Below are 21,793 nucleotides of genomic sequence, written 5' to 3'. Positions count from 1 at the left end.
CAATGGGCTAAAAATAGAGCTTTTAGGCTCAGGCTGGAGCCTGGCTCCAAAATCCAGTGAGACAGGAAGGGCCTGGAACCTGGACCAAACATCTGCACTGCTATTTTTAGCCACACCACACAAACCCAAATCAGTTGATCCAGGCTCTAAGACTTGCTGCTGCATTTTGTTTTGTTGTTCTGCTGTGGAGATGTGCCCATCATACTTTTTACATTGTGAATATTATATTTTACATGTAGCTTGAATATACAGGTTGAATTTCTCTAATCCGTCGCTCTTTGGTCCGGCAATATCCGTGATCCAGTATGATTTTAGTTAGCTGGATGTCCATTTAGCATGGGCATGGCCAAGTTCCCACAGCCCATAAAGTTTGTTTACAGCCACCAGTTCTGACTCTGTGTTCTGTGCTGTTATTTGGCTCTAATTTACCCCTAAATGTCTTCTGACATCTCAGTAAGCAATGGAAGGCTACATCTACACTGCACCTCTTTTGCACAAAAGTCTGTGCAAATGAAGCACAAATTAGCATATTGCTGATCTTCATTTGCATAATTAATTAGGGTCCGTTTTTGCGCAAGAAGCTTTTGAGCAAAAAGGAGCTGTCTACACAGCTCCTTTTTGCACAAAAAATCCCTCTTGCGCAAGAGCCATTCTTCCTCATTTTTTCAGGCACAAGGGAGGTGCAGTGTAGATGTAGCCAAAGTGTTGGTAATGCTGCTAGACAATACTGAACTCCCATGGTCTGGCAAACGCTCTAGTTTGACATTGGTTAGGTCTTGAGGGTGCTGGACTAGAGAGGTTCCACCTGAATTTTAATAGATTAGTAGTTGTTTCGAATGGCTGGATTTCTATTGTTAATATACATCTCTTTTAGTAAATGTATGGAAGTAACTCATAATGCGACTGAACCACTATAGTGATATAATTGTGCGGCTAATTCCACCACCCTGATGTCAATGGGACAACGTGCAAGAACAAGAAAAATGCTCTGGATCAATTATGCACGAATGAAGTCAATGGGGATTTGCCACTGACTTCAGCTGGGGCAGAATCAGGCCTGTGTTCCTCAGACTTGCCTGATTCTAACGCCAGTATTCAAATCAAATGAAATTCCTCCACGTGATAATGGAAATTTCTATTTATTAATAAGTGGTGTGAGTTTTGAAAGACAGAACATAAAAAATCAGGTAAGAAGTATTGTTTGCATAATATATTGAAATAAACATATTAAAGTGGTTCAAATATCAGACAGTGCCAGAATATAAATTACACATACCGTTTAAAAAGTACAATAAATAATATTAGAAAGAGCACTAAAGGCCACTTGTATAAAAGTTGTGTTCCCTTGTCAGCCAGAATCTGAAAAGCATTTTTGTAGCATGGAGAAGATTTCAGTGAGCAAGGCACAAATACTAGTAATAATTATATGCCCTAAACTAGAAAACAAAATGCAGTTGGTTATGTCATCTTACATTTTAGCAAGTTCTTAAGAATGAAAATTAGTTCCTACTTCCACTGTTTTGCCTCACTTAGCTGCATGAGAATGGGTAAAAAAACTTGTTGTTAAGGATCAGACCCTGCAGCTGAAATATTCAAAAGTGACTTGTGATTGTGCAGCACCTCAATTTTGGGGGTGACCAACATAAGACACTTCAATGCAGCTTGATTTTCAAAAGTGCTGAATGCTGGTCCACTCAAAATGAAGCCCTACAGGTGTCTTAAAATGGGGCATCCAAAAATCAAGACAACTCCAAATTCATGATTTACCTTGGAGAAAATTTAGGCCTCCATTCCTTGTGCATCTGAACCCCCAAGCTAGACCAGTGTGAGTTTGTGCTGTCTCAGGATGCAAGATCTGACTCTTCATGGCATATTTTGCAGTTACAGGGACAAATTCAGACCTGGTGTCAGTTTCCACTGTAATCCATGGAGTTATAACTGAGATCAATTTGCTCCCTGATCTGCATTTTCTGAGTGTTATAGTGCACACCTCTCCCTATTCTGAGCCATAGGTGGGCCCTTATGCTCACATGAAGTCCATCAGAAGTCAGTAGGATTCCATGCAAGTATGAATAAGCATGCAGGATCCTGGGATACAATTTGCAGTAATAAAAACTTTCAACTATTTCCTCCTAGAACCTTAAACAGTGCAGCAAAGATATGGACAAAACCAGAGCTAACACACCCTAAATGCTTTTTAAGGATAGATCTGACATCCTTCCAGATGCTAAAGTCATATTAAATTCTATGAGATTGATGCACAGTAAACCACTCTATGATCAAGCCTAAGAAAAGCCAACAGTCATCATTCAAACTTATAATTAAATTTTTCTTAAAGGTACAAACTCCATAAATGGACAATGGAACTGAGTTTGATAAAACTAAATAATTTTTCTTGGCATGTGCACCTGTAACGATGAAACACTGTAAATTTTTACGTAGGGGAAAGGAGTTTAGATGACAATAAAGTAGCAAGGATGGCTGAACAATATAAACAGAGATTACCTTTTCAAAAAATGATATACAGTTTGCCCTTTACTTATTAGAGTGAGTGGAAAAACACAGCTAAACAAAATTGGCCCATTCAAAGAGGAATAATGCTGATAGACTGAATAGATAAATTGAGATTAGTAGTTTGTACTGTAAAAGTCGGACCTTCTCCTGATCCTATTGAAAAAAGAGGTTAACCACTGACTTAAGGGAGAACGGTAAAGCCCTAAATACTTGCCAATTATGGAAGATGAATACAGTGACTCATATTGCAAGAAGCATTGTCAAGCCAAAATAGATGGTTGGTCCCTAGTAGGCTTTCAGAGTTAGCAAAGCATGGATTCAGACATTTCATCTTATTTAAGGTTAATAATGTGTAAACAGAGTCATTTTCAGCCCAGACTCAAAGGGACGCCCGATCTTACTGCAGTTACTGCCAGTAAAACAAACTCCAGGTGCTAAAGGAAGAACGATGTAAATACACTGCTCTGCTATGAAAATGAATGCTGCTTCAGATGTCACTCTCAAATCACATACCGAACAATGCCTCTCAAAGAATGTGGTGTGCCTAGTCTATAAAACAGCGCATGGCTTTTTAAGTAGTGCTTGTATGCAGACTAATAATCTTGAATACTGTCCTTTATGTCACAGAGCACAAATATCATGTCACTGCTATGGTAAATGCAAACATTACATCTATTAAGCCTTCTCCATTATGGTCACATGATTAGAACTTTAGACCCAGTTCTTAAAACCTGTTGAGGCTACTAACTTCCATTTGGAGCCTCATTACCTTTGAGGAACTGGGCCCTTGCGGCTAGTTACATTGTCTATTTAGAAAAGGCACCAGGGGTTAAATTTTCACACGTTCAAATTTTCAGAACCAGATTTCCAAATGTCTTCCATTTTATGTGCACAATCTCCCCACCACCATCACATTCGAATGTACAAAAGGAAATGCACACGGGACTATCCTGTAGACAACCTCCTAGCTTGTATATGCAAAGACTGGGTCCGCACATACAAACCTTGGATTCACACGATTCTGGTGAGCAGTTTTGGAGGAAAGTTTGGAATTTTTCACTCACAGGGCCAGCACTACAGCTGTTGTAAATTAGTGCAGTTTCATTATGTTGGAAAGGGATATGTGGATTTGTACCAGATGGGAGAAAGCCCATTATGGGGATGTTAGATAAGTGCAGAGTAGCTAAGCGTCCTTGCAAATTACTACGCACTTAACACTTAGCAGTACAAATGGCTTCAAGATGCAGAATTTGGTCTGTACAGAAGACTCAAAGTTTGGATGCTTTTCTGGTGAGTAGGCCAAAAAAAATATTTAGGAAGTAACCAGCTTTCTTGTTTTATTATTATGCTGCTATCTACTATTTCCTACCCACGGTAACCTTGAGTAATGGGTGATATTTGTACACTGTAAAATAAATTATTACAATAATTGGCCAGTTCTAGGGATCTTTTCTCACTTTCTCCTCAGTCTTTGCTCAGGATAACTTCCATTGATTCAGTGATTTGACCTGGCAAAGACTGAGTGAGGTCCCCTACCCCCTTCTTAGCCCCTAACTAGTCAGAGAAAATAGGCCTGTTTTATTAAGAAATTCTCTAGTTATTATTCAGTGTCCTAATTCTAAGTAACTGGCATGGTCTAATTTTGATAGGCGAGCTACATATTTGAAAATATCTTTATTTTCCACTGGTCAACAACAATGCTACACCTGAAATGATTTATAACAGGTTAAATTGAGGCCCTTTTTGCATGGTTGCAAGCATGTGCTGATACGCAAAAGCAGCATTTATATACACCCAATCTCAACCCAATTTCTGCTCCGTGCAGAGGACTTCTGCATAGATTACTTCAAAGGGAAGAGGGAGCTGTGCCAGATCTGTGTGGTGTGCTGGATAACACACATTAAAATGTGCTTACCATGCCTCCTGAAAGCAGAATTCCCACCTATGTTACAGAAGACCCCCAAATATCCACCTTGTAGACTTCAGAGGAGCCCAGCAGTTATGCCCTGGCTAGCCATGTGTTTCATTACAATCAAATATTAAGACACAGCCCTAACTTGACTTTAAGAATGTCATTACTATTTCAGTGTGTAGCTGCCTTAGCCTTACCCTGTGTTCCCAAAAGCTATGCATTGTTTCCCCCCTTTTAAACAGCAACATTCTCCAATGCTGCATATCAAATTAAATCAGGGCTCACAGTCCAGTGTTGAAAGTTCAACTTTAAGGCAATTCCGCTAATACGTATAGACATTATGGGGTACTCCTCTCTTCCTCCCCCTTAAACATGCAATATTGGTTAAATCAAACCTTTACCCTGACTTCGTTTGTTTCCTTCAAATAATGTCCCCTTAAGATTAAAGTATTCACAGCTTGTTTCCACTTTTTTTTTTAGCATTCTGTACTCTATTTCACATTCTGCTTTTTTTTAAAGAAGTACAGTAACTCACTAAAATCAGTACAGTGTCTAATAGTCATCCGGATTTAACACTGAAAAGGATTTGTTTTCAATTACTCTACTGGCTTAGGGCAGGACTGTGGCATGTAAAGCCTGAACTGCAATGCAGAGGGATGAAATAGGGGAGGGATGGAGCGAGGGGGCAGTACAGAGGTGCAGCCAATGGTAATCATTCTCACCCAAATTTTCCAAAGCGGCCTCCAATTTTGGGTGCCTTCAGCTTTGGTTGCTCAGTTTTAGGCAGGTTTTCAGAGGGGCTAAGCATTCACAATGCCAACAAGAGCTGCAGGGGCTTTGCCCCTCTGAAAATCAAGAGTATGTGTCTTGTAATTAATAACATGCCATTTCGATCTGTCACAGAGCAGTGCAACAGTATTATAAACAGAGGTAAAACTTTTCATTCAACCATAAAACAAAAGGGACAAATCCACTTCCGTGCACTAGTGTCATGTAAAGCACAGCTTCAAGTTTAGTGCAGGTCCTTCCTAGAATCACTGATGCCATCCAGAAAACTTGTGGAAAATGCCCTAATTGAAATAGATTCTACCATTTGTCATCTATTTTCTCTGTGTCTTGAATTTGGGCTGTGTAATTGAACCTAATACAGAACATTTGTTGAGATCAATAGCTGTTCTGTACACAAAACGGCTGCAGAAATCAGGCCGGATGTCACTGCAGCCTGTAGCCTAAGAACATCTCCACAAGCAGAGCCCTCTCCTTAGCTGATGTAATTGGCTGAGCTCTGTTTACTGTTGTGGAGCTAGGCCAATTTCCACTAGGTGAGGATCTGTTTAATTCTCAGTGTGTCATCTGCAGTCATTGACAGGACTGGGATAAAACGGCGCCACTTCATTGATGAGAGTGGAAGTAAAATAATTTGCACTAGCTGAAGACCTGCCCTTGAAGTGATGGATTAGGATTCAGGTGAGGGAGCAGCAGCACGAACAGATAAACTCTTGAGGGGGGAAAAAAACTTATATTCTTTTAAATGGATGTGAAGAATGAGAAATGACTAAAGCCCCAATTCTCCTCCCCTCCAAAAATCTAAAATACAAGTGGAATGGTTCCTAAATAAAATGATTGTCATGAGGTATCAGCAACTCTGTGAAGTCTCAATAAATAGACACAAGCGTAGATGGGAAGAAACCAACAAGGAATCTTCCCCTGAAGGACTGTGTGTAACAGGCATACGCGAGACCCAGCTGCACGGATACACTGGAGAACCAGGCCCAAGTATTTCATTACACTGCTGCAGGGCTGGATGTGCTCACAATGCCCAGCTGCATCCTTCCAGGACAATACCAACACACAAACAACGGGTCAGTTCATTGTGGCTTCCTTAAATCCGTATCCAGTCAAAGCTTTCCATGGGCCCAAACCGGATGATCCTGTCTTAAGAAACACATGGTGTCTGGTTCTCATGGGGCTGCACAGTGAAAGAGAAGAGCAAAGCTGGCTTGCTGTCGGGAGGGAGGGCAGGGAGATGAACACCATAAAAGGGTGCAGAAGCAGCTGCATAGATCTGCATACTCATGGACTCCAGGCAAAGCATTCCTCACTGGCAATGCTAGTGCCACACTGCCCCAGGCTCTGCTACAGTACGCAGTCTGCACCTTGGCTTTCACTCTGTTCTCACTCAATCAGACTCCCACAGAAAAGCAAGGAAGAGCTTTGCTTAAGGAAGGACCGCACAGAACCCCAGGGTGTGGGCCCCACAGCTTAGCATAAATGGCTAGACAGCCCCATGTGGAAAACTCACAATCACGCCCTGCTTGACCATTCTTCACGCAGCAGCGTTCCTTAGAGTCTGTGGAGGATAACACAGAACTGTGGTTGCCACCTTTCAATAAGCCTGTGCTGGCAAATCAGTACTGCACAAGACAGGTTGTTGTCACAATATACACAGCAATTACAGTAGTGCCTAGCACCAACTTTCTTATTAACCGCCAAAGATCAAGTAGGAGTCACTGCGATATCTTAGTCTCTGTGTTTCCTATCAGGTTCCAGCGAGATGATCTATTTCACAGTAACTCAGTAATCCTTGTTGGCCACCACACTAATACTCAGGACCAATTGCCACTACTAGTCCCTTGCCAGGTGCGTATGGATTAACAGAGGCACACGTCCTCAAGGTTAGGCTCCTAACTTCCACTGAAATCAGTGGGCATTAGATACGCAGGTACCTTTGAGGATGTGGGCCAGAGTCTGTGCAGTTCCAGTACGTGAGGAGTGAGGGCACTAGGATCTGGTGATGAGGTACATCAAGTCCAGGATCCCATGCACAGTCTGGAGCCCTGCTTCCCAGCCAGGTTTAGAGTACACGTCTTGGTTCTACGTTCCACTGTCCCCTCAGTCACGGTGACTCCAGCTCTTAGGCTGGAATGGACTCCAAGCAGGCACTCCATTGTTGCCTTAAGGGAAAGTTTCTTTCCTTACTCCCTCTCAAAAATGTGCGGTTCCCTGTGGAGATAGCTGGACGGAGTCAGGGAATGGATCTGTCCCGAGTTGCTCGAGGCTGGGTCCATGATCATGGCATGGTTTACAAACATGCTATTAAACATGTCATATATTTACTTAGATTGGTCCGTTTACACAACATCCTGCCAACAACCTGAACATGGAACTCCCCTTGAACAGTTTGTTGGACTTCGCACTCCTAATGTGCCTTACATCTGAGAGTCTCAAAAGGCATTAAAACAGGGGTGGGGAACCTCTGGCCCATGGCTAGATCCAGCCCGCCAGTTTAATCCAGCCCTTGGGGAGGGGGTCCAGTGGCCGCGAAACACTGCAGGGAGTTCCGGGGGCTGCTTTAAAAACTTCCCCCCACCTCCACTGCACCATGGCCGGATACTTCTGATTCCTCTTCTGCACATGGGAGAGGCGCGCGCAGGAGATTTGGCAGGAAAGAGAAGCCTCATGTGCTGGAGGAGCCCTGTGGCGTTTTGGTGAGGTGGCAGCAGAAAAAAGGCTGGAGCTGTTTCCTGGGCTCGGGCAGCTGCAGAGGCTGCCAGCAAAAGGAGTTTTGCTGGCAAGGAGGCTTGTGGGACCAGAGGGGGGGACCGTCCCAGAGTGGGAGGGAAAGGAAGCCCGAGCCCCTTCCTTGCATGGGGCACCTTTTCAGAAGAAGGGGAGGCCACAGTGGAGCCAGCTTTCCCCACCCCCCACCTCTGCACCCCTTTTCTGAATAGGCTGGCTGCAGCAGGGAACAGCATCTGGAAAACTGGAGACATGTTGCCAGCAATGCCTCCTTAACAGTTAAGGAGGTATGTGGGACTGGAGAGAAGGCGGCCGGGGGGGGGGGGGGAATCCTTTGCAGGACTAGGAGGGAAGAGAAGCCCCTTCAACCTCTTCCCTGCATGGGGTGCCTTTAGGGAGGAAAGCTTGGCTTCATCTGGGCAAGCTCCAGAACTCCTTTCCTTCAATAATGTGGCTGCAGCAGGGAACAGTGTGTGGTAGCTCCACCAAAAAAGGTTCCCGACCCCTGCTTTAAAACATCAATGAATTGAGCCTTCACCCCTATGTGAGGTAGGGAAGTATCATCCCCATTTTACAGATGAGGAAACTGAGGCACAGAGCCATTATGTGACTTGCCCAACATGACTTGAGTCAGTAAAAGAGCTATGAATAAAAGCCAGGAGCTCCCTACATTCAAGATACTTTCTTTTGCAGCTATTTGTTTTGTACCAATCAAGGTAGGAAGTTTGGGGCTATTACATATAAATAGAACTAGCAAGCTATTTTCTGCACACTAAGATTGATTATAATCACTCTGGTGGTGGTTTTATAACCTCTGAGCAAGATTTTCAAAGCAGCAGTCAAGGGGATGTAGATTTGGAACTTGCATTAATGAAATACATATTTCCACTTCTTCCACGTAGCTTTGCAAATCTCAAAACTGTCCCTAATTTCCATCTTACACTGCATTTGATACACTGATACTTGTATGATAGGATACAGAGAAGTCTTTCAGCTACAGAAATTATGTTAAATCAGTAATATACTTTGACCTGACCTTCTCCCTGCTAAAAATCCTGAAAGATTTTGGCTAGTTTGGATAGAGATTTACTCACTTGCATTGGAAAATGGGGCATTGATACGGCTCTGATAATTTATATATATTTCCACATATGAACATTGCTCTTGAAACTATTTTCTCTTTGTTGCTCTGTTTACAAAAAGTAGCATGAGCCATCATGTCTTGCCTGGCGTTGCTCTAACCCTCATTATAGTGAAGAACATCAGATAGATATGTTTCACAGAAGAAATTAGCTGGACCATTTATATAGTGTAAAGTCATGCAAACCATGCTCAAAACTACGCTGCTTAGTTTTGGTAGCATGAAAAAAACTGCATTAGTAAATTGTATGAAATGGTGCAGAATGACTACCACTAATATCACATGCATCTTATGCAGCCATTGGTGTTTTGAACTAGTAAGCTTTGGGTGTACAGTAAGTGAGATATACAAAGTATGTTTACATCACATGGAGAAGTCAACCAGTGACCCCCCTCTCCAACCACTTTTAAACCGGCTTGTTTGAAGGGGTCCATATTGAATCTGAAATCCCATCCCCTGTTGAAGACAGAGGCATGGAGCCACTTGGTGTAAACGGGTCAGTATCTGTATCTGTTTCACCCTCTGCTAGGTAGCGTTTCTCTCTCAACCAGCTGGATCCCCCGTTTGGACCAAAAGGGAAATCATCTTTATCTTGGGAGATACTGAATCCACTTGGTGAGCGCTCAAGTTCCTCATGGTTGACGGAGAGAAGGGATAACGGGGTGTCACTGTCTCTTGTCAAGCTTCTTTTCTGCCTTGGAGATATCCTGTCAGAACTGGGGCTTTGCAAGTCCCCTTGGGACCGGTATCTAACCTGGGAGTCAATTAAAGTGAGTATAGGCAAAACTGTTGGCCTTTCAGCATATGAAGTCGAAGAAGGCCTGGCCTGCAACTTGCCAGAGTTTTGCCCACCTAATGAAAAAGGCAGTGAATAATTCATTGGATCCTGTGCTAAGAAACCATATGGACTGACTTTGTGTACTGGAACCTGGTGGAAGTTATAAGGAGTTTCATGAGTGCAAGGCTCTGAGTATTTGTAGATTATGCTTTTCAATTCAGAGTATCTGTTTTCCTCTCTCTTCTCTTCTGTAGGAGAGGCAGCTTCTTTCAATGGACACAACTCAGTGACTTGTACTTGCAGCTGCTCCATATGCTGCATGTGCATATCTACTAGAAAATCCAGTTTCTTCCCCATATCGTGCACCTGAAAAATACCAGTTGTGAGATTCCAAATGGTTCATGGCTGGTCATTAATGCAACAAGTATCAGTTGTTTCCACTGGTACATTTTACTTGGCAATTATATGTTACCACTGGGGTTTGTCACAAAGGCAGCTACAGGAGAATGATGTGGTTTTCTCACTGAAATTGGTGCAAAGTATGCATTAGCTGCTTCATCCCTTCTCCTTAACCTGTTTTATGACTTTATGAACTCCAAGGATGTGTCTAGACTGGCCACTTTTTCCGGAAAAGAGGCTGCTTTTCCGGAAAAATTGCCAGCTATCTACACTGACCGCTTGAATTTCCGCAAAAGCACTGACGATCTCATGTAAGATTGTCAGTGATTATGCGGTAATACTATGCTGCTTCCGTTCGGGCAAAAGTCTTTTTCCGAAAAACTTTTGCACAAAAGGGCCAGTGTAGACAGCAGAGATTTGTTTTCGGCAAAAAAGCCCCAATCGCGAAAATGGTGATTGGGGCTTTTTTTGCGGAAAAGCAAGTCTAGATTGGCCACGGACGCTTTTCTGCGAAAAATGCTTTTGCGGAAAAGCATCCTGCCAATCTAGACGCGCTTTTCCGAAAATGCTTTTAACGGAAAACTTTTCCGTTAAAAGCATTTCCAGAAAATCATGCCAGTCTAGACGTAGCCCAAGGATGTGTCTAGACTAGAGGAGTTTTTTTCGAAAAAAGTGGCCTTTTTTCAAAGAAAAAAACAAAAAAAAATTCCCTTCCACCTAGACTTATGCCTACATTTTTATGCCTACATTTTTCCATCCATAACATAAACTGCTGATGCAAAAGGTCTCCACCTTTTGTTGCACACACAATCATGTATTTAGAAGTGCAAGTACAGTGATCTGCATGTACAGTTTAACTGTAGGCACAAAATAACACCTGTCATGAAGGGTGTGTCTACACTGAACCCTTAGCTCGAAATAAGCTATGCAATCTGAGCTATGCAAATTGCGTAGCTTATTTCAAGTGTATTTTGAAATCGTTTATTTTGTAATTTGGAGCTGTCTACATAGTGCCAAATTTCTAAATAAACTGCTATTCCGAAATGTCCCTTAATCCTTGTGGAACAAGGTTTACAGGGATGTCGGAATAGCACGCCTGTTATTTTGAAAGACATCTAGAAATAATGGGTGTGCTGTCAAGAAGTGGAATAGCTATTTCGAGATACCAAAGTATCCCAAAATAGCGCTGCAGTGTAGACGTACCCAAAAAGTATCTGCTAGAGGAGTATAAAGTACAGCCAGATAGTCATGGATAGCCTCAAAGCAAAGCACCAAAGTAGAACAATGATGAATTTTTTTGAGTTAGTAAATCTGGATTGAAACTTAATGGTGTAGGCCCATCTCACCAACCAAAATTAAAATGCACAAACTGCTTTGTAAAACACACAGCACTCAGTTGCTTAGTAGTTTCATGGAGAACTAACATACAAGTCTCTCTTTTTAAACTGCAAATACATACCTGTCTTTCAACTTTAACAAATTTGCCCATCATGCTTTGGTCTTCTGTATCTGCTGCGGATGCTTTGGCTATAAATTGATCATTTCTAAAAGGAACCAACAGTCTTGTTAGCAGTGAATATTCCATTTCATTACAATAAGTTATTTCTGTTGTATAAGACAACAGAAGTAAATAATAATAATGACCCTTATTTATTTCTATTATATTAGCACTTCGGAACCAGAATGATAGACCAGGACCCTGATGTGCTAGGCACTGTACAAACACAAAACAAAAAGATGGTCCCTTACCCGAACAGTGTAGAAAGCCAAGTAGATATAGAAACCTAGGCCTGACTAGCCACCGCATCATTCCTTTGGTTTACTTTGGTTTAATGGTAACTGTAGTGAGGAGGCCTGGTCTGCCTTAAAGAGTGACAGGGAAGGATCACAACACGCCCCTGGATGGGCTGAACCAGGAGAACCACATTCACTCCTCCAGAAGTGGAAGGGTGGGACAGGAAGGGGAAGTATAAAGGGTGGGACTTGCAGCTCAGTGAGCTGGGGCCACCGTGGAGAGGAACACATCCCTCCTTCTGCTGGAGCCCACAGAGTAACTGCCAGGGCAGCCTCCTGAGGTCTGTCTTTAGCTTCTAGGACTGTTGGCTAAAGACAGTCCAGGAGTTGTTGGGGCTGCCTCCTGAACACTGGCTGGTTCTCCGTGGGCTGCTGGCTGACTCAGGTGCTGAGGAGCTACTGGGGCCCCACCTGTGGACTGGCCAGAGCTCCCCAAGATGACAGACACAGTACACCTGAGGGGGAGGATACGAAGCAGCCCTGGGAAACCAGACAACAGTCTGGGTGGGAGCTGGCCTGATACAAGGTCACCATGTCGTGGGTGGATTCCCACTAACCCAGCAGTAGACCACTCTGCCACCTTGGGCCCTGGGTTGGAATGCAATGGAGTGGGGCAGGCCTGTGTCCCTCCTGCCACCCCACCACTGGGGAGGCATGACTCCCCCTCCTTAGACCATGAGGCCTGTACTCCTCAGGCATCCCAATCTCAGCCTCTTATTCTGTGCTTGGTGCTCACCCTTACCTGGCCACTCTGCCCTTACAGAACCTACTCATTGCTGGCTGTCCCACTATGGTGTGGGGCTCAAGGACTATTGAATTTCTCTGCCCCCGACTGCAGGTTAGAACCCTACCTACTGTTTGCTGCCTTGCCCTGACCAAGGGTCTGGAGTTCATAGGCTATTGCACTGTTCTGCTGGCCAGAGGACTGACACGCTAGGTTTAGCTAATTCCCCTCCTTCGAGCTCATCTTTGACAGCAAGGAGGTATGGCCTCCCTCAGAAACTGACAGGGAGAGATGGCCACACAGCCTCCAAGAACCAAAATCAACAGAACTACACTAGAGTAAAAGAGTAACTCAGCGGTGAATCAGGCTCACTCTACACTATTCTCATATTATACCTTCAATATCAAGTCTTTAATCTGCCATCCCTATCTCTGGGCAGTTACATTAAGAGAAGAATGTTTGTCCAGCGTCTAATTTTGTCAGCCAAAAATCCATTATCTTATGATTACAGATGTTTGTTCCAACTGGTAGCATTTCATATTCAGCCTGTGTTAATATGGCAGCATGATGGTGAGGTGACTGAAATAACTGCAAAGATGTTAGGACATGAGTGGCCACTTTATTTCAATTACAGCCTGTGCACAATGTTAAGCAGAATCACTTCACCTGGGAGACTGTTGTGAAGGGAAAGAAAAAGCTCCTCCCTTTTGGGATTTCTTATGCTTGGGAGTAGATGGAGGTCCGGGGGTAAAAATCATATCTACTCTGAAAGAAGAAAAGAACAAGATATGATAAAAGTGTGCAAGGTCTTCTTTAAACATCTACAGGAAATTCTTTAAACATCCACAGGAAATGAAAACCACTTTGAATCCCTCCAGCAATCTCAAATCTCAACAGGCAAGGGGGTGAGTTCATTGTTAAGGTGACAGACTGGGCTTCCCAGCTCAGACACCGACTCACTGTGTTACCACAGATTTGTCACATAGGCCACAATTTTCAAAGTTAGGCATTTAAAAATAGCACCAACATCTATATTTATGTCATTAAATCCGTGGCTTGATTTCCAGAAATACCCCCAAAACAGATGATTTCAGTGAAGACACACTAATCCAGCTGCATGAGAACAGAATTTGTCTCCAGATTTACAATCCTCTATAATCATATTAATAATCCAGTACATTTCTGGAAGTTTTCCTATTTAAATATCATCATAGTTTTGGTTATTAATGAACTATTTTAGCGGTTTGAAGAAAATATAGGCCATTCAAACTGTCCACCTGCTGAGTATTTGCCTGTATTTGGAACCAAACAGGATGGAATGTTTTGGAGGCTCTCACATGTTCTATTAACTCATATTAAAATTACTTTCCCAGGTTCAAGCACTTCTAATCCTGAAGTGTTAAAGCGTAGCACCAAAGGCAATCCTGGTACTTCCAAAATGACCAGAAGTGAAACACCTGGAAAGCTAAACCACTTGCTTTTCTGAAATTTCCATAAAAATTATGCAGACTCCTAAAGTTCAGATGAGTATGGGTAAAACTCTAAACTGAGATTTACAGAGGAGTGTATAAAGGAGTTAGCTATCCAATTCCCACATTGCCATCCAATGAGATTTAGGCTCCTATGTAAGTTAACTTTGAAAATGGGCTTAGGCAACTAGTTCAACCACAGCTTCCAGGATTGATGCAAGAATTACTTGGTGAAAATCCATGCCCTGCGTTATGTAGAAGGTCAGACCACATGATCTCAGTGGTTTCTTGTGGCCTTAAAATCTACAAAGTAGTAGATTCGCAAATAGCCATTGTTACATAATGTCAATAAAAGTGAGATAGGAACAGAAGACACTAATTATGCAGAACACACACAACAAACTTTATAGAAAAATAAATAATAAGCTGTGAAGTAGAAAGAAAAGAAAAGTGCAGCTTGTTTTTTTAAAAGGGAAGTTTACCCATCTCCAACCAAACTGTAGAGTTGAGCTGAATTTGCCTAGGTTAAGAGAGATCAAAAGAACACTAGAATAAACCCTTTTGGATTGCTCAGCTGTTCGTTTTTACCTAAAGATCTGTAACAGCTCCAGGCCTGATTCTTCATTATCGTGCATCTTTTGTCATCACTTACTTTACAACTATGCATATGTAACCCACACATCTAGAGGCCACGTCTAGACTGGCATGATTTTCCGCAAATGCTTTTAACGGAAAAGTTTTCCGTTAAAAGCATTTGCGGAAAAGAACATCTAGATTGGCACGGACACTTTTCCGCAAAAGCACTTTTTGTGGAAAAGCGTCTGTGCCAATCTAGATGCGCTTTTGCGCAAAAAAGGCCTGACCGCCATTTTAGCCATCAGGGCTTTTTTGCGCAAAACAGTACTGTGCTGTTTACACTGGCCCTCTTGCACAAATGATTTGTGAAAGAGGGCTTTTGCCCAAACGGGAGCAGCACAGTATTTCCGCAAGAACACTGACGATCTTACATGAGATCGTCAGTGTTCTTGTGGAAATTCAAGCGGCCAGTGTAGACAGCTGGCAAGATTTTCTGCAAAAGCAGATGATTTTGTGGAAAAACTTGCCAGTCTAGACACAGCCAGTGAGTGTGGTCCATTATCCCATGTAGTGGCACTCAGACCACTTACAGAGAAAGATAAGAACAAGTGAGCTCTACTGCCTAAGACAAGAGTCAGGTAACTTCATAGTTCAAGCTGTAGTGGTTCCTTCACTAAGCTCCAAAGGTCCCAGGTTTGAATCTACTTGGTGGCAGCCACATTAAAGTAAACCTAAAATGTCACTTTCTGATTTGTCAGTGCTTACTTTTTAGCAGTTGTATAAATGATCACACAAGGTGCAGGTCAATAATGTCAAAGAATGGCTGTCATAGATTACCACTCCTACTTCAGTCTTATTTGTTTGTACAGATTAGAGGTGACTTGCCCAGTGTCACACAGAGACTCAACTGCAAACCTCAGAGTCATTTCCAGGGCTTCTGACTCCCAGTTGTTTGCTTTAATGCCTAAGCAATATTCTTTTCATACGAGGTTGAGACACTCCCAAACTATTTTTAAAGGGTGAGTTGAGAAACTGGCTCTTGTTGGATGCTAACCTTCCTTAAATGCCACCTGGATAGTTTAAAGATTCTATTACTGATGCTCAAAGGAACAACCTTTGTATACGTATCATTAGCAACATGTTGAGTGAGTCTGAGCTGTCTAGCAGCAAAAAAATAGGATCTTGTCAGCTTTTGCCCCCAAGCTATGAAATTCTCTCTCCTGGGACATTTGCGGGTGCCAATGCTGGCATTGTTTCGGCACCAGGCTAAAGCCAGCCACCCTTTTTACCTGTGTTCTCATTGGTGAGTTTTTGTACGTGTGTGTGTGTGTGTGTGTGTGTATGTATGTCCCTCTTCCTGAGGCGTCACAGAAGATTTTATGTCTCCCCCTTTGAGGTCTTGTATTTTATTCTTATATATAGTTTTAACAATTTTGTAAGCCCTTTGAATATTTTAAATAGCGAGGCGGGGTAAAAATATTTTAAATAAATAAATAAAATAAATAAACAGAACAATTGCACTTCCTCACCACATACCCAAAACTTCATTTACCACATTCTGCAGCAATCTTACCTTGCCTGAAGGTATTTTATTCTGGAAAGCATATCAAGGTGCCCTGCTGAATATTGCTCTATCACATCCTTTACATCATAAGGCCTCAAAGTCTCCTTGAATTTTTTTTTATAGAGACGAAACTGTAGTATTCTGTGGAGTAAATCGAACAATTATTAACCTCCTCTGTAAACAGTGCAATGGTCAATTATAGATGAAGCTCTAGTCGGGCAACATGCTTTGAATGATACGTAATTTAACATGTGGTATTACTTCATCTCACAACAATACAGGGAATACCTAATACTTCACCATTGTTAAGAACAGATTTCTTATTTTGCTGTTCATCATTATCCCATGTAAAACAAATGAATAAACAGAGCTTTCAAATGATGCCACACTAACATATATTAGCCAGTTTTAAACCAGTACCTTCTCTTGTGTTCATAAACTGAAAGTGTACGTGGGGGCACAATATATTACTATTCTGAGAGGCATAAATATTAAAATTTGTGAAAGAAAGTCCATTTGTACAGTATTTTCCTTTCTCACTTGTTGCACCTGTTAGTTTATATTAGCTTTACAGGAGAAAAATAACGAACAACCTCATCTCTAAGCTATAAGCCATCATTGGTTAATTTAGAGATGTTAGAGACCATACATTAACAGACAAGCCTTCAAAAGGGCAGTAAGATAACTTGCTCCCTGGAATGTCATTTCTTAATGTAATATAGCAATATGTCTAGGATGTCTCATAGAATATTTCTACATTGCAGTGAGGAACGAGCCTCCCAATCTAGGTAGACAGACATGAACCAGCTGGGCTCCAGCTGGTGTGTGAAAAATAGCAATGTGGATGTTGCAGCATTAGTGTAGTCATGGGCTAATCACCTAAACTTGGACCCAGGGAGTATAATGCTGTGAGATTGGGTGGCTTGTTTGGGCCTCTATCTGAGTTGCAATTTCCATAATGCTACAGTTAACACACTAGAGAGAGCCCCACTAACAAGTCTTTCTTCATCTGGCTTGCTCCCAGCTGCAATGTGAACATGTAGAGATGCATTTTAGCAACCACCCAGATGTCCAAGTCACTGCCAGTTTTGGAGCTGGACTACCAATTATTCTGCTTATTATATTTGGCCATTTACTAGACCTTTGCAGGAACTTAGAATAACTAAGGCAAAGTCAGGAGGAGGAGGCTGTGATCACATGGAGTAAAATTGACTTTATGTCCTCTCTGGGGTAAGCCTCTTTGAAAAACAGTTAGTCTATTTATATTTGACTTCTGGGGTGTCTATTTCAGGGCCCATGAGACTGCAGACTCTGCAAAAATACATCTATATAGCTAACAGCTTAAAAAGTGCTTATTTAATGTTTCTTTTCTTTGATTGACATGCTGTTGATGTAACTAGCAGTTCCTACCATAAAAGGGGAAGACAGGTCTCAGGCATTTGGATTTGACTTTCTGGACATATCTTAGAATCCCCAACAACAGGTGCACAGCGGCCACTTGAATCTTGTCATTTAATCACTCAAGACCCCTTGAGACCATAGATAACTATTGTTTGGGGCTGCTTTATAACCTATTGTATTGTGTGTGTGCTTGAAACTAAATAAAGCAAAAACTTTGAGTAATGGAATTCTTGTGAGAATGCTAGAGACTAATAAAGTGAAGGCTTTAATTGAAAACACTTAATTTTGTGTGATTTGTGCCAGCCACACAGAAGACAGAGGTGCTGCATCTCTCCTGGGTGTATTTCCTGATTCCTCCTTGCAGAGAGTAATGTTACTGAGAATTTGGGTTTAAAGAATCCTGGGTAACAGATGCACCCCAAGGGTACATATACAATGCAAAAAAAAAAAAAAGTGTATTCCTAACTTGGGTTTGCTAATTCAAGTTAAATAGCAGTAGAGGCACCATCCCACTTATCACACAAAAGATCCATGCCAGGGCAAGTGCTAGAATGCCTCACTCTGTTGAGCACGTCCTACATAGCAGCAATTCACCAGGGGTGTCCACAATTCTTTGAAACTCAGGTTAGCAGCTTGAGTCAAAGCCAACAGGGAAACCTGGGGTTTAATTTGAGCTGCTAACTTGAATTAAAAACTGAGTCACTGTGTCTTCACTACTGTTTGAATCCAGTGAGCTGACATGGGATTCCTTTTTGTGCAGTGCAGATGTGCCCTAAGTCAAAATTATAGATGGGACACCACATTCCCATGCACTCATTGACAGGGTGCACGCCTTATTTAAGGACACTTCTGAACATGACCACGTAGGGTTCTGCTACAGCTGCCAGCATATTCAAAGAATTGTGGACACCCCCGGTGAATTGCTGCTATGTAGGACGTGCTCAACAGAGTGAGGCATGAATCTTTCCCCTGGAAGATGGTTACGCTATGGTGAAGAATGAACAGTTATCAATGGTGAGTGCAAGTGCCAGGAGAATAGATTTTTCTGTGGCTTTTGTGTGATAAGTGGGATGGTGCAGATTGGCCAGATTTTCTGAGTGGGGGAGCAGCAAGCTGTCACCCGGCTGATTTCCTATCCTGGATGTGTGGTTTGCATTACTGACCCTTGGAATTATCCTTTACTGTCAGCACTGGTCCTCTGCAACATGTTTCTTGTGATACCAATCAACAAGCATCACACATCTCCAATTACAATCTGGCCAAATGTAGGCTCTGAGGTCTGCTGAGTATAAAAACTGAATTGGGGAACAGAGGGGACACCTGTATTGGGGTCAGCTGAAAGCTAGAGAATTGTGTGTCCATTCCTACCTTGGAGAGTAGGGGCTTTCCATGTTGAAAAACACCCATGAGATTAACATTTCTTGTAATTTTCAGTAGAAAAAAAATAACAGAAGGTGGTTTTCAAATTTAATTAAGAAAGCTTTGCTTGAAGAATGAAAATATTAAGATATCTTCCATGCATACCCAAATGACAAATTATGTTCCATCATCAGCAAACAATATTAGGATAAATCATAAAAAAATAGATTGAAAAGACCTATTAAATCTTCAAGGCCATTGGATAGCACTGAAGGACTGTTCTCTAAAATAGGGAACTGTTCTGTCCTGTCTCATGCAATTTGGAACAATTTACCAAGGATTCACCATATTAAGAATTTTAAAATCTAGATTGGCCATTTTTCTATAAGACATACTCTAGGAATTATTTTTGGGGAAGTTATCTGGCTTGTGTTATACAGAGGACAGACTAGATACCCATCACAATCCCTTGTTGCTTTGGAATTTACAATCCAGTTCCCAAATAATGGGGCTTCCACCAATTCGCTAGAAAAATTATTTCACAATCTAATAGATCTCGTTGCCAGGAACTTCTTCTCAAAATTCTGCTTACATTTTCTCTTCTTTTTAAACATGGTCCCATTCATCTTCATTATATCCCTTAGTACCAACCTAAATAATTCATCGGCATTACTAGTGTTTAAATACTTGAAATGTTTGTCGATTCATAGTGCCCTTCACTAAACATTGCTTAACCAAGCTGCAAATATTGAGCTCTTTTAATAGCTACTCAAAAATCATGTTCTCTCTCCCAGCCACCACACCATTTTGTTATTTTCTGTTATCTCTGGAACTGATCGACATTCAGAATTTTTGTTCTGTGGAAAGAACTGACATTTTGACATTTCTTTTTATCCTGAATCAGAATGAAAAGCCAATTCCCCACAAAAAAGTGAAAATTTTAACTTTATCGAAGGACTTTATTTCAACCAGTTCAAAGCACTTTATCATTTTGACATTTTATATGATAAATTAGGCAATATTGATATAAAAGTTCAAGTAAAAAAGTCAGAACAAAGTGTACTGACATTACTGAAGCGAAACATTAATAATTTTCATTTAATTTTTTTTAGAAACTGTTGAGTTTTCACAAAACATTTTAATTATTTTTTAAATCTGCATTTTCCTACTGAAAACACAACAGTTTTGCCTGGCTGCAGCTACATCTCTTGCAAGTTCCTACTATTATCTAATTCACTTCTCTAAAGACCCAACAATAATGAATTACTTGATGTCATGATTCAGTGACTTCCTCTAGGCCAAGCATCAAAGGTCAAAGCAAATACTGATGAGCATAAATATACCTGACAGCTCGGATAGCTGCCTTTAATGTGGGGATCATATCTTCCATGAGGAACTCATTACTATAACCCCTGTCTTCAGTCATGGGATCCCCTGCATCTGGTAAAGTAGATCAAACACGGACATGTAAAAATCAGACCACAATTTAGAGGCTTCTTTAAAACAATATTGGACTAAGTAAATAAGACAAACTAAATTCATTAAAAAATCACCCATGAGAAGTTCTTTTGGTTATTTTAGCCAGCATTTATCCTCTGAATAAGGTGATGTCCCACTGTGTTCTTCTTCATCCGGCAAAGAGAATGCAAAGTTTTTTTATGGTTTCAGAAATTCTCCCAATATTTTCGTCATTTCATGAGCTATCTAGAACCTTTCTTCTTTTCATCTGGACTTAGGACCACCCCTTTTTCAGTTTTTAAGAACAAGTCATTGCTGAAAGAGTCTATTTAGTGGGAAATGAAGAGAAAGCTCTATTCTCACTTGAACTGGTTTTACCCCAGTAATACTTCACTGACTTCACCTGTGTGAGTGACTGATCATCGGGCCCTATGTGCGAACTCACAACCATTTATAATCCAGCGGAGATACTGTAGGTGGTGAGATTAAGAAGAGGAGAATTAGTTTTCAGACGTCAATGGGCCATCAAAAATTAAAAAAAAAAAAAGCGAGAGAGGAAATGTGATAAGGAGACGTTGAAAGGGAAAATGCTCTATGCTTTATACTGCCTCTGGCAAGGACCATTTTATGCAAGGTTACAGCTGAAAGGCTGCCCTCTGGTGGTGAAGAACTACTTCCTCCTTTCTTCAGACTGGATTTTCCCCAGGACAGACCACGGTGGATGTAGGCATTCAGGCATTCCCAGGGCACCCACTGACTTCAGGGGAGTCGGAAGGATCAGGCCCACTGTGCCTTGCCCCCAATAACTCCAAAGCACTATTCCTGCCCTGTCTTGCCCCACCCCTCGTTGTGCCCAGACCCCTCCCCCACTCCACCCCGTCACCCAAACCCACAAACTGCCTCTCCCACTCTGTTCTCTCCTTTTGCATGGGACTCTTTCTGCCCTCCCACGCCACACCTCCTGCACAACGATGAACTGACTGGCAGGGGGCAGAAGGCACTGGGGAAGCAGAGGAGTTGATCGGTGGAGCTACCAGCAGGCAAGAGGTGCTGGGGCAGGGGAGGTGCTGATCCATGGGGTTACTGGTGGGCGTGAGTGTTCCAGGACTGGAGCAACCACAGAGTTGGTGCCTCTGCCAACAAGTGACACGTGTCCCCTGCTTGGCACAGATCCCCACTGTGCCG

At 42.0% G+C, this 21,793-nt stretch overlaps 1 protein-coding gene across 1 annotated transcript in view; it reads right to left on the bottom strand.

Annotated features, from left to right (window-relative positions):
* Positions 1–1,129: 1,129 nt before the first annotated feature.
* KCNQ3 (potassium voltage-gated channel subfamily Q member 3) overlaps positions 1,130–21,793 on the bottom strand; it is a 271,766-nt gene continuing 251,102 nt past the window's right edge. Inside the window, exons 11-15 of the mRNA XM_089776159.1 lie at positions 20,494–20,590; positions 16,400–16,531; positions 13,448–13,546; positions 11,723–11,807; positions 1,130–10,230 (exon numbers count right to left, since the gene is read on the bottom strand). Coding sequence (XP_089632285.1) covers positions 9,493–10,230; positions 11,723–11,807; positions 13,448–13,546; positions 16,400–16,531; positions 20,494–20,590 — 1,151 coding nt within the window. The 3' untranslated portion in view covers positions 1,130–9,492. The remainder of the gene's footprint in view (positions 10,231–11,722; positions 11,808–13,447; positions 13,547–16,399; positions 16,532–20,493; positions 20,591–21,793) is intronic.

Source organism: Pelodiscus sinensis, chromosome 2, assembly GCF_052426305.1.
Source record: "Pelodiscus sinensis isolate ZL-2025 chromosome 2, ASM5242630v1, whole genome shotgun sequence".
In the NCBI taxonomy this organism is placed as follows: domain Eukaryota; kingdom Metazoa; phylum Chordata; order Testudines; family Trionychidae; genus Pelodiscus; species Pelodiscus sinensis.
This window is presented reverse-complemented; position numbering and strand designations above follow the sequence as displayed.